At 41.0% G+C, this 12,500-nt stretch overlaps 2 protein-coding genes across 4 annotated transcripts in view; both read left to right on the forward strand.

Annotated features, from left to right (window-relative positions):
• The window catches only part of LOC137980090 (uncharacterized), a 9,269-nt gene extending 6,748 nt beyond the window's left edge, over positions 1 to 2,521 (forward strand). The window contains exon 5 of the mRNA XM_068827447.1: positions 1 to 2,521. This exon is cut by the window's left edge and continues 1,374 nt beyond it. Coding sequence (XP_068683548.1) covers positions 1 to 296 — 296 coding nt within the window. The 3' untranslated portion in view covers positions 297 to 2,521.
• A 1,074-nt stretch (positions 2,522 to 3,595) lies between these two features.
• Positions 3,596 to 12,500, forward strand: part of LOC137980099 (uncharacterized) — a 10,164-nt gene continuing 1,259 nt past the window's right edge. The window contains exons 1-6 of one of the 3 annotated variants that reach the window (XM_068827465.1): positions 3,596 to 3,868; positions 8,741 to 8,866; positions 8,983 to 9,252; positions 10,274 to 10,405; positions 11,179 to 11,360; positions 11,445 to 12,500. The exon at positions 11,445 to 12,500 is cut by the window's right edge and continues 1,259 nt beyond it. In XM_068827465.1, the coding sequence (XP_068683566.1) occupies positions 3,733 to 3,868; positions 8,741 to 8,866; positions 8,983 to 9,252; positions 10,274 to 10,405; positions 11,179 to 11,360; positions 11,445 to 11,813 (1,215 nt within the window). In that variant the 5' untranslated portion in view covers positions 3,596 to 3,732 and the 3' untranslated portion in view covers positions 11,814 to 12,500. Of the gene's footprint in view, positions 3,869 to 5,975; positions 6,438 to 8,740; positions 8,867 to 8,982; positions 9,253 to 10,273; positions 10,406 to 11,178; positions 11,361 to 11,444 lie in introns of those variants that run through there. The other 2 variants (XM_068827457.1, XM_068827472.1) reach the window with 2 other exon arrangements.

Here is a 12,500-nt window from a genome sequence, read left to right on the forward strand (position 1 = left end):
ACAGGAACAGAAACGCGATGTCGCAGGGTAACCTGAGAACAGGAAGGATTTACGACTATGCGCAAAGAAAGAACACCGCTGTTCCAAAGCCGAATGCAGTGTACAACAACAGAATGGCAATTTCGTCAGTGAATCCGGGGGTCGTTAACCAATTTTATGGAAACGATTACACTATTTCCAAGAAGTTTCAAATTGCAAGGAATCCGTATTATCAGAACTATTATCAATTGAGACAGCCTTACTACAGAAATATCGAGAGTTTGCGATATGGTTTATACAATGGTAATACACCATGATGAAAAAAAGGAAATATTTTTGGTGAACTTGGAAGGAGGGGTGAGAGTGTTCCTGTTCCAATTTCAACAGACGAAATCACAAAAATGCAAAATCCATCACTTGCGCATGCGTGCCCTTTCACAGTTTTTTTTTTTTACAATGAAGTTCTGTTACTGGAAAAAACAAAGAGCACCGAGTAATGGAAATCAACAAGCTGACCTCCACTTTGTCAGTTCTCGTGTCCCAAAAAACATTAATTTATAATAGAACAGAGAAATTAACACAAAGAAATAAACATTGAGGTACCCATTGAGATTTGTACGAGAAGACAAGCTCCAGTAGTGCTGCCATTTACTCAAGGCTCGCCTGGATCTCTAGGCAGATGCGCAAAGGCGAACGAAAGAGACGCCATCTTTCAAAGTGCACATTTGCAAGGCAAAAAAAAGGATATTTTCTTTCTGGAAATAGTTTAAAACTACTCTGCATGGTTTGAAGAATTTAATGTAGCGTAGAAAGTTACGATTCAAACACCCTTTGAATCGTAACTGGGTGGCTTGCTCGAAACCTGGTTAGCGCTAGGTTTCACAAATGGTTTTTCGGGCCCGAAAATTTTTCGGAACTTTCGCGAAACGGGCCCCTGGTTGTAATGTGAACTGTAACTTTAGTTATTAGACGGGAATTTGAGAAACGACGACGGTTACAGCAACGACAACGCCACAAAACCATATTAGGGGCCGACCATTTAACTTTTGGGGGCGGGGGCGGGTGATTTTAAAAAAAAATTCCTGCAAGCGCTTGTCGGAAGGAAAAAAATACATGCAGAACAAATGTAACAGAAAGCTTATGGGAAAAAGAGGGAAAAAAATATCCTGCACACCAGATTGCTAGAAAAAAAATTCTTGCTGACCAGAAATCACCCAACCCCCCCCCCCCCCCCAAAAAAAAAAAAAAAACAGTTAAATGGTCGGTCCCTAATATCATTCCATAAAAGAGGAAACATACCAATCGTGCTGCACGTGCGGCACGCATTCCAGCACATATTTTTTGCGTCATTTGTCGTAACAACGACGTGAAATCACCAAATTTGAGGTTTTGACGACAACGTGAGCATATTAATGTCAACGTTTCATTCACTATTTTTACTCGAAAGCCGTTTGTATCAATATATTAGAGAGCTTTAGCAACGACGACGGCAACGGCAACGAGAACGTCGTCGTTAAATGAAAAGATGCACGCGCAGAGAGTGCAAAGCAATTGCTTTTGCTCACTAAATATGCAAATTTGTGACGTTCTCGTTGCCGTTGCCGTTGTCGTTGCTAAAACTCCCTAATTTTTTGGATACCGCGCCCACACTGTGCGACGTGAAAGAGAAGGAATAATCGCAAGAAACTCACGATATTGCAAAGTTATATTCGGGAGCTTAAGCAACGGCAACGGCGACGGCATTAACAGCGTCACAAATTTGCATATTTCGCGGGCAAAAACAATAGCTTTGCACGTGCGTGCGTAAGCTCCCTAATGAGAAATTGCCAAATTTGCGGTTTTATCAAAGACGTCAGCACTTGAGGATAAACTTTCGTTTTCTCCCCTAAATTAAGTGCCGTTCCGACGAATGCCATTTTTGAGCAACAACACCCTTGTCATATTAAGCAGGTTGAAATAGTCACGTAGCGATTAAAATTACGCAAATTTATATTTTGAGATGACGTTCTCAGTCGCTTCCCTCCCAATTTTGAGATGACGTTTTCGTCGAGGTCACCGTCATAGATCTTAAAGTTCCTATTTGCGAACCGTGGCCTTGAAATATAATCGTCATTTAACTTCACATTTATACAAAGGGTAATTTTTTTTATTCCATAAAGGAATAATTGCCTCTATGACTTTCCCTCTGTAAAGTGGTTATCTTTTAATTCTTGAAGCGGCATTCAAGATTTTTCAATTAGCTTCTAAGAGATTCTGTTATTGTTCGTGCAAGAGAACTCAGATTATTTTCATCCAGTTATCAGGAAAGGGAAGATATCTGTCTACGAACCGGCAGGCTCAGTTTTGTAATTAATTGAAATGACAACTTGATCAAAAGGCATTTTTGTTTCGGCAGCGAATCATTCCCTGGTTGTTAATAAAAAATAAATGATGTTAACAAGATATTTATCGGGATGAATTACGTTAAATGCATGTCTTGGGGATCACCAAGCGGAGCCACCTGGAAGTCCTCATCAAGCATGCTTGTAGAAAAATAAAGAAAGCAGAAGGCAAGATTCTTTTTGGCCTGCTTCCTGGTACTGTGTCGTTCATTTCGTTCGTTTTCTTTTGGGGGATTTGATAGGAATACTGCAATCACTGAGATATCGCCGAGCACATGCAGCATACAGCAGCACATGCGCACCAACTCGATACATTTCTATCGCGACATTTTCACAGACCGAGTGATTTTTAGAGTGAGTACGCAGCTATTACAGCGGCTCTCGCGATTGGTTCAGAAAACAATGGAAACAAAGAACGATATAACAAAAGAAACACTGGACCATAATTCTAAAAACAATAGAGATGCGTCCTAAAGGGATCCAATGAAATTAGAGGTTGTAAAGACTTGCGTCCTATCTCGATTTTTAAGGTGATTTTCCTCAAGAAAATGTGAAGAGGGCCAATCGTCCATATTTGTGACTATTACGATAAAAACTTATTTGATATCTCCTATTGGTTCAGTGTGACATCCGTGGACCGCGGGGTCATGGTAACAACTGACAAAAATGACCTTCGCAGCCTTTTTACACAGGCGAATAAGGGTCAGCAGCACGATAAGAGAGCGAATCACTCTCCATGATAATCATTTAGAGTCAGTTTACTTTTAGATTCCGCTCATAAAGGTAATTGTACATGTTGTTTCCATGACCACACGGTTTGCTTTCTTGGAACAAAAAAAAAACCCAAACAAACATACAAACGCGCAGTATGAAAGAAAACAAATAAGATGTATCTTTTCTTATTTTGTTTTTATTTTTTATCGGAATAGGACCCACTATGGGTGTTTTGCAGTCCTACCTCATGTTCTCTCAGGGTTTGGTCAGAAAACGACCAGCTTAGAAGCACCAAACCCCCTTCGCTATGATGATGACCAGTACCTAGTTGTCCTTCAACTATGGACACCCGCTTTGTTTTTTAATACATTTATAATTTCAGCCAATTAAAAAGCGCCTTGAGATCAAAACGGTGTAAGACTAATCAAAATATTGATTTATCTTCAGACGATCCAATTGGCGGTTTTTGAACCCCTCATAACGTCATACCATAAGGTTTGGGTGAGATATGATTCCAGCAACGTAGCCACCAAATTTGGTGACTTACTTAACTGATTGATTTTAAAACACCCTTTAGGGTTGTTTATCTTTCCGACAAAAACTTTTTTCACAAGGTCTAACCAAGCGGAAATTTTGACACCCCGTCTTGCTTCAAACAATGAGACCATTGGCGGTTGGCTGGCTTCTGTGTGCAATTTGCGTGGTGGGTCTTGCTTCGGGAAAACCAATCCGCAAACACAAATCAGCTGCAACAATAATTGTCAAAAGATGGGATCTCTTGGCTAGAATGGACCGTAAGTATATTAAACTTTCCCTGGTTTCAAGATTTAGAGGTCAAACATAGATGATTAGCTATATAGGCGGATAGTGGTGAAGATATTGGATTTATTTATCTCTCTGTGTTATAACATGTCTAATTGGGTTAAATCTCCAGTCTCTGCGCAATTCGCGCGAATTACCTTTTTACTTAACAGGTATTGTCTTTGAATTTGCTAAATTGTTGTCGGACCGTTAGCCCTCATAGAATCAAGAGTTTTTAATGAAAGCGAATGTCTACGAAACTAATGAAAAAAGATAGCCCAGCGTGTGAGAAGATTTTCCGCTCTATATTGTCTCACACTTGAGAATTCCGTCTCAGATTCAACGAAGTTGGTGAATGAATAACTTTGTGAAAGAAACATGTTAAAAACTTAAAACAGCTCAAAACCCATTTCGATGTATTTGCTCATTCATTAGAGTTTTATTTACAATTTAAAGTAAGTCAAAATAATGTTCTTCCGGGTTAAGAAAAGAACTACTCAAGCGTTCCTATTTTTATTTTTATGGTCAATTACTTTAACAGCAGAGGTCAGAGGAATTCCCGTTTTACTGCGCGAGTGAAAAGAACTACTCAAGCGTTCCTATTTTTATTTTTATGGTCAATTAATTTAACAGCAGAGGCCAGAGGAATTCCTGTTTTACTGCACGAGTGATTTGAATTATTTTCCTTCAAAAAAAAGTGTGTTAATCAAGCCTGAGTTCTACGTTTGTTCTTATAACTCGAAAACCAGCAAGCGCAATTCACGAGTCTAGGGGACTAGAGAGAGTGTGTTTGTGAGAGGCTGGGTCGGGATGGGGTATGATTGCGGATCCCTGAATTTATCGCTCGATCATCGTTCCGTCGCTTGATCGAAAGGCCGTATTTGAGCATTGCAAAAGGATTACATAAGCTTTTATGTTATCGACACATTGTCCTGCGAAGTCTGAATATGTGCATATTTTATATATTTTCGACTCAGTAACGGTCAGCTGTTAACAGAGCTAGCGCTATGCAAATACATGCCACTATGAAAAATGGGAATCCGAGGTATTTTGTCTAAAACAGGATATCATCTTCAGTAGGACCCACCACTGAATGCACGTGGTCTGCAGAGGTTAGGTTTTCTAGGCGCAAGCAGCTCTCTCCCATCTTAAGTTGAGACGAGCACCCCATGGGCTATGGAAACTGTTTGTATCTTTGGGTAGAGCACGTTAACAAGTGATGTTAAAATTGAGGATAGAAGGATGAAAGGCACCTTGTGATATCTATGACAACTTTCCATTTTATTATTAACTGGACTTCCGGCATGACACGAAAAGCAAGCAAGGGCGCCATGTTTGCTGAAGCAAAAGAATATCTGTATAGACCTATGTGACAGATTTTATCACCTTTTCAGTTTTGCCATGAAGTTGAAACCATTCTATTACGACGGACCAACCGCCAATTCCATCACACTTACTGCTCTTTACGGCCTGCAAATTAATGTTGACCTTTAAACGACTGAGTAAAGAACTTCAATGTTGAATGCTACCAGTGATACTTTCCTGTCGAACTCTTCCGCGCATTGAAAAGGGGCTCTAAATTTTTTGTCCCTTCAACAAAATGCGTCGAGTGTTTCCATACCTAACTTCTCTCTCGCGCGATAAATCAAATTGGATTCGTCCCTTAAGTACCTCACCTACCCCCGTCCTCTCTAGTGTGAATCACCGGCTATGACATTTTGTGCTAACATTCTATGGAGTTGGAATTGTCAAATATTAGCAAAGTTTGTTAAAATGTTCGGGGAAAAAAAACCCAAGAAACTTGTGATGTATAACTTCCAGGTTAGATGTTCTTGTTGGAGTTGCACCAATCTCCCCAATCTTCGAAATTTTCGGCCACTTTATCATCTCTAGTAACAGTAAGTCTCAGTTATGAGCTACGACGGCGGTTCTTCCAGCTAACAGTTAAAATTTTGGCCCATTTGAAGCCCGTCCTAGTACAGTCGACCATATAAGGCAAAGGTGACCTGTTACTTCGAAGAGTAAAGAAATTGTCTTTGGCAGGTACTTCACGTCTTGGATGGAAATTTTGACATGGAAAATGAATGCATAATTCAAAAACTTGCCAGGTTATCATGGTTATCAGCGTAACTTAATCGAAGAAGTTGAAAGTAAGCGCTCGCGCTTGGCGAGTTCGTGAACCTTGGCAGAAACATCCTTGAAATCTGTTCAACTTTCTGATTTTCCCGTCGGTTTAGACAATGAGATTGAGTCTTTTGTTGATCCTTTTCGTGCTCATTGCGATTTGCGCTGCTAAATCGTCGAAGAGCAAGTCACCAAAGCCAACAAAAACAATCAAAGCGAGTGAAACGAAAAAACACAAAGACCAGGAGCAACACAAGGAAGCTGGCAAAACTCACAAGACCTTCAGCAAACAACACGACTCTAAGAAGAAAAGCAAAGCTCATAAAACCGCTGATAAGACCAGCAAGGTCATTAGCGATAAGGCCGTGAACAAGACATCCGGTGAAAAGATCACCAACAACACTGGAAATGTAGACAAGAAGGGGAATAATACCAAAGGTAAATGTTGCCTCGGGTTTAGAATCTTTATCGGATTTGTTGATAATCAAGTTAACTCCGTTGTTGTGACAGGTAAGCAAACGATTCTCAAAATAAATTCTCGGCGATCTATTACAAGGAAAATTTTGTTTCATGCATTAAGAAAGGGTCGTGAATTAAGTCGGTGCTTGATTACGACGCATAGCAATCTTTAAAGCAGAACTTAATTAGACAAAGTGCCGCCCAAGCCTTTTCCTTCAACTAAGGCTTGCTTCGGAAACCAGTTGCATTATAAGGCAAATAGCATATTACTCAGAAAATGTATCTTCGAAAATTGAAAGCTAATACACAAGACACAAGTAGACATGTGTTTATTATACTGAAAACTTTAACGTTAAGCCAGAGAAGATGAATTTTTATCGGTAAAAGGCACACGAGATGCCTTTTAACAGGCATTTCGAGATCATTTAGTGAAAACATTCATAAATATTTCATATATTTTCTCAATTGCTGACCAGCTCTAAGATTAATTAAACCTGTTTGTTTTTAGAGTAAGTTTCTATAATTTTATTTAGAATACCTTCGAGTGAGAGGCAAAGGTTAAATGACAACAAACTGAGAAAATTCTTCCAAGAGAGACAAGTTGCAAACTTAGAGCAAGAGCATGCCTTAAAGTTTTAAAAGATGGCTAGGAGAAAAGCGAGGCCCCAAATCAGTTAAACCGACATCATTCCCTGAAGCATTCATAAGCATCCATTGTGTTTTATTGTCATGGAAAATGCTCAAGGCATTTAAGCATTCAGCTGATGCGAAAGTTCAAAATGTCAAAAGAAGTCACGGTTGAAGAAATTTCTTAAAGTACCCTTGGTAATTATAGTTATTCAGTGAGGTGGCAAAGTATTTATTTGAATGTGATATCACGTAACACGCTCGGTCGTTTTTTAACAAGTGTCCCACGACAAGTTTTTTTTCCGGGCTGAACATGAAACTAAGATGCTATTTGAGAAGTCCCTAAGCAGTCGATGATAAAGGATGTAATTTTAAGAAAGGCGTGCTGTTGAGAGTCATAAGTAATTCCACGCGCGTTTCGGCGAAGTTGCATTGTAACATTGCGTGATTTGCCAACTATTTATAACACCACTCTCTCCACAAAGCTCAAACCAAACGCGCTTTCCATAACTCGCACTTTCCCGTGCTCCCGCCCTTAAAGACAATCTGGACTGGGTTCGATTTCAAGTATTCGCAGTAAGTTCCAGGTAGGGAAGTGTTTTACCGTGACATAAAACACTCGTGGAATCAATACGACCCCAACATCCAGGAACCGAGTGGCATATTGTTTGTATCAGGAACCCATGAACCGGAGCCTACAACTCTACTGTGTTCCCGTAACGGCGTTTTCACAGACCGATTTATTTTTAGATTGAATTTCCCGCGAATGAGACTCCCACAGGAGCCCGAGGACCAATTACAAGAAATTAAGCTGACGTCATAGGGTCACCGAACCGGAACTGCCTTTGTTTTTTGACCTAATTCGCGGGAAGGGCTAGTCTAAAAATAAACCTACTTGTGAAAACGCCGTTTCACAGACGCTGTATGGAAGTTGCACGCTCCAGATGGGCTCCTGTTCGTATGTAACACGAGTGGTCATATTGAGCAACGACGTCATGATTTCCGCCATCTTTTGGCCTCTGTTTTTTTTGTTTGTATTAATACCCAGTATTTGCATTAAAGCCTGCTTTTCGATCTCCATATATTGGTCAAATGGAATTAAATGAATTCTATGTTTTCGCGGGCAAGAACAATAGAGAACTTTAGATTCTAGGACGAGAACGACGAGGAGCACGAGATTTTCTCATAGAACATCAGTGAACGCGCGCAAACCAGCGTCATTTGGGCGGGAAAAACGTGATACCGTCATTTTAGTTAGAGGTTTTGCAAAAACGTCGTCGTGTCAAAACAAGTCAACAACACAGTAGCAGTTTTGCCATTTTTTGATCAGTAAAAGGGTCAGTTACCAGCAATAAGAATAACTGAGCAACCTATACTGCAAACAAAGAATAAGATGAATCGTCCGGGTTATAAATCTTTTAAGTATTTTCGCTAAAAACGGGCAGTCAAATCTCGTACTCGTTCTTGTCCCAGAATCTAAAGGTCCCTATTATTTCACGAGTGAGCGCCACCGTGTAATCAGTATCCTCTCTCTCTATATCTGCTGGCCAGAATTGTTGCAGCTTTGATCTCACTTTTAATTGGAGTTTAAATGGACATTTATCTTTTCTTATGTTGAAAGATAATCTTCGTTTATTGCTTGTTGTATTTTACAGCTGTTTTGCTACAGAACACACCAGCCGACTGTCAGAAAATTGTAGAAGAATATTCCAATGGAAAAATCCTAATGTATGAGTACAAAATCCAAATGGGACGCTGTTTGAAGAAAGCAAAGGAAGGAGGTAAGGCTATTTAGCATCAACTGGGAATTTGAGATTTAATTAAACGTTCCTTGAGTACCAGATCTCCTAACCTCACTGACCTACTAACCACTAACCAACTAACCCGTTAACAACAGATAGTGCAGACGGCGCGGACGTTAAATCAGATCTGTTGCGTCCGAAAGCGGACAGCGAGACGACGGACGATGATGATTCTAGTCAAGTCGTGCACGTAGAGCCTTTCAACGAGGAAAATACGCCAAAGAAAAACGACGAGGATGATGACTATGAAAGGATTCCTGATACGATTAACCATGCCGAGGGTCTAGAAAACGATAACGATAACGAAAACGATTTCACTGATGACAATGACGATGACGAGGAAGACGAACCTGACGAACAAGCAGGTGTGACTGGAAAAAACCGGTTATTGGAGGGGAGTAAGGGAGGGAGGAGTAACTGATTTCGAGGCAAAGAAAGTGCCCGAGTATGGAATTTTTTTTTTGCAAAGAATTTTTCAATCTCGATTTTATGACTCGTAAAAGCATGTCCATCCATGCCATTTGAGAAAAAATAGGGCAATGTTTATGATACTTTTCACGGCGGTCACCTTGCATTTCAGTTGTTTTAAAAAGGTGTTATGGCGTGCGCATGGGCTAACGCGTACATACTTTTATACTTCGTATTTTATATCGACATTTTCTTTCTCTCTCGCCGGGTTAGTTTATTATTGCGTGGAGCTAGGGCTGTATAAATCAAATACTTTCATGTTTTGGCGCAAATGATGCTACTCTGGCCACAAATAACCTTTTTGCCGCGGGGTGGGGGGAGAGGGAGTACTTTAGGAATTTCTGGGTGGGGATGTGCCGCTGGGACCCTGGAACCCTGGAACCCTTAGCCTATACCAGAGCTAGTTCAGCTGAATTTTGCTACCGTATACTAGAGCAAACTCCCACCGATTTCCGTCTAAATTCCGATTCTTGACAGTAAATAATATCCAGAGGTGTTTCATGATAGCCATTTATTGACACTGTTGAGGCTGAGTTACGTAAACTTAAACTTTGCCGATTTGATTTTTTATATTCTTGAGTGGGAATTTCTGGTTTCCTTAGTCTTGATAAAATCTTCAACGGACTGGTCAGTTTCGTGAAAAATGGTATACTATTCTAGACCGAAGGCTATGATTTATATACTCTATCCCAGAGTAAACTGCTTGAAAACCAAACCCTTCACAGCGGCACATACCTATATAGTCCATATATGGCAGTACCCCCCCCCCCCGGCGGGGGGCTTTTTGCCCTCCAAAAGTCATGCAATTGTCCTATTCTCGGATAATTCTAGCAACTTGAAGTTAATCAAACGAAATGGAGTGAACACGAAAAACTTCTTAAAGTAAATTTACTATTATATATCCTTATAACGTCGCAGATAAAAAGATGATGGTCCCAGTCAATTTCGGTTACCAAAGTTATAACGTTCCCGTGGGGTTGAACATGATGCCGTATCAACAGCAGCAAGGAATGCTCGGACAGCAGGCTGCTTCCTTTTACCCCAACATGGGTGAGTTTATTTAGCCTTTACATAATAAGTGGCACAGTTCGTTTACGCAGACAAAACCAAAACCAAGGTCTTGATTTGCGTTAATTGTTCATTTCAGTTTACAGTGTCTACAATTAGTATTCTAGGGAAATGGAGTATGAGGGTAAGAGAGGTAATCCTTCATATTGGCCCTATTCCCATCATACTCCCTCTTAAGTTGTTTTTAGATCTCCTGCGAGATCCAGCATTCCCACAAGGTCCACATTTTCGCGAGCGACGCGAATCATTGCGTCGGAATTTGCTCAGCTGTCAACATTGGTAAAAATGGGGAAATGTGATTGGCTATCAGTTAACCCTCGTGGGAATACCGGATCTCGCAGGAGATCTAAAAAAACCTTGAGGGATTACGATGGGAATAGGGCCAATATGAGGGATTACCTCTCTTACCTTCGTACTCTCTTGTCCAGGGCTAGAACGACTAGACACTCAAATAAAGTGCCTTTCCTTTTATTTCATGCTGGCTTTTTCATTAATAACAGAGTAATGACCGTGAAATGACTGACAGAGGGGCCGAGTGGCTGGGGCGCTGATCTTGAACCACTAGTCGAAGTTGATCCAGGTAATCGCGGGATCAACTTCTTGGTCACGTTTGTAAATAGCCAGCAAGTTTACCTCTGGCTAGATGGGCCGGGATTCTTTGGCGCAGACACATCTTAAAAAGCCCCAATGGGAAGTTGTCAATTGACTATATTTTCCTTCATTTTTACCCTGGTTTTTTGGCTGGTTGTCTCTAGGTCAAACCCCATTTAACGCAGCCCCTGCGCAAAGTCCTGCCCCTGTCCCACAACAGAGCCAAGCGGCATTCGTTCCAAATCCCATGAACCAATACTCGACCAATCCAATGGCTCTACAACCGTCCAGAACGAACATGGCAATGAATGCTGAAGTCAAGAGTAACACCCCAGAGAGCTCACAGGTTAGATAAATTACCAAATCATTGGATTTCTATTTCGAATCACTACTTTGTCAATAACAAACCTCACTGTTAATCTTTGCACAGCCTCTAGCACCCGCGTCCCAAGCCAATGCAGTTTTCGACCAATGGCGAGCCAGTAGTTTTGGCGCCACTGCAGCGGACAAAAAAGACCAGATATCGGCTGCACCTGCGATTCCCGCCAATGATGAGTTTGCTGACTTCATGAAGATGCAGTCAGCCAGCAGCAACAGCATGGAAATGAATCCTGAAAGCCAACAAACAGCCGTACAAGAGGCCACTCACCAAAGAAGCGACATTCCTCGTCCACAGCAACAGAGTATGTTCCCTATCCAGCCCCAGGCTTCAAACATCGTTCCCGGACAAGGCCAGGCCTATTACGTACAACCAGAAGGAGTTAGATATTTACCTGAAAATCCACGAGATTTGCAGTAAAGTGTGCATTTCAACAGTGCTTTACATTTCCAACCGAAATTCGTCATTTTTCAAGGATGATAATGCGAGAGAGACCTCACTATGCAGAGTGAAACTAGTGAAGAGAAGTTACTAAGAAAAAAACTTAAAATCCCGAGACGTTTTTGCCGTTTCAAAGTTCTAAACGCGAACCTTTCAAGCTGAGATTGTTTTGCTACATTCTATTATATTTGTCCTAAACTTTGCAACCAACTGAGCGAAAGAAGAGTTGCACATACTAAAAGGACAAAAACATGGTCTATAAATAACTTCGTACCTCGAGGGCGATGGCGGGCTAAACTGTTTCCTTCTGTGTTTGCCGTGCATGGGATACATAATTTTTTTTGCCAGGAATGGGTGTGCGAGGGGTCGTTAAGATTTCGTTTAGAGAGGGGGCAGTTATCAATTTTCCGGGGTACACTTCTCTGTCGAATTCAGCATAGGATCACAAGCGCCTAAATAAATTTTTGATATTTCATACAGATGTTTACAGTCAGTTGAATGGCAATTCGGAACGTCACGCCACGTTAATTCGAATCTGGCAGGACGTCTTGGGAAAGCGCTTTTAAAGTAGCTTTTTGTCCCAGTGCCAAGTTGCGTTGGGCGTGGTCCCCTCTAACACAAAGGCCACGTGAACTAAGTGAAGACATTTCACACTTAAATTTTTGG

This window comes from Montipora foliosa, chromosome 1 (assembly GCF_036669935.1).
Source record: "Montipora foliosa isolate CH-2021 chromosome 1, ASM3666993v2, whole genome shotgun sequence".
NCBI lineage: Eukaryota > Metazoa > Cnidaria > Anthozoa > Scleractinia > Acroporidae > Montipora > Montipora foliosa.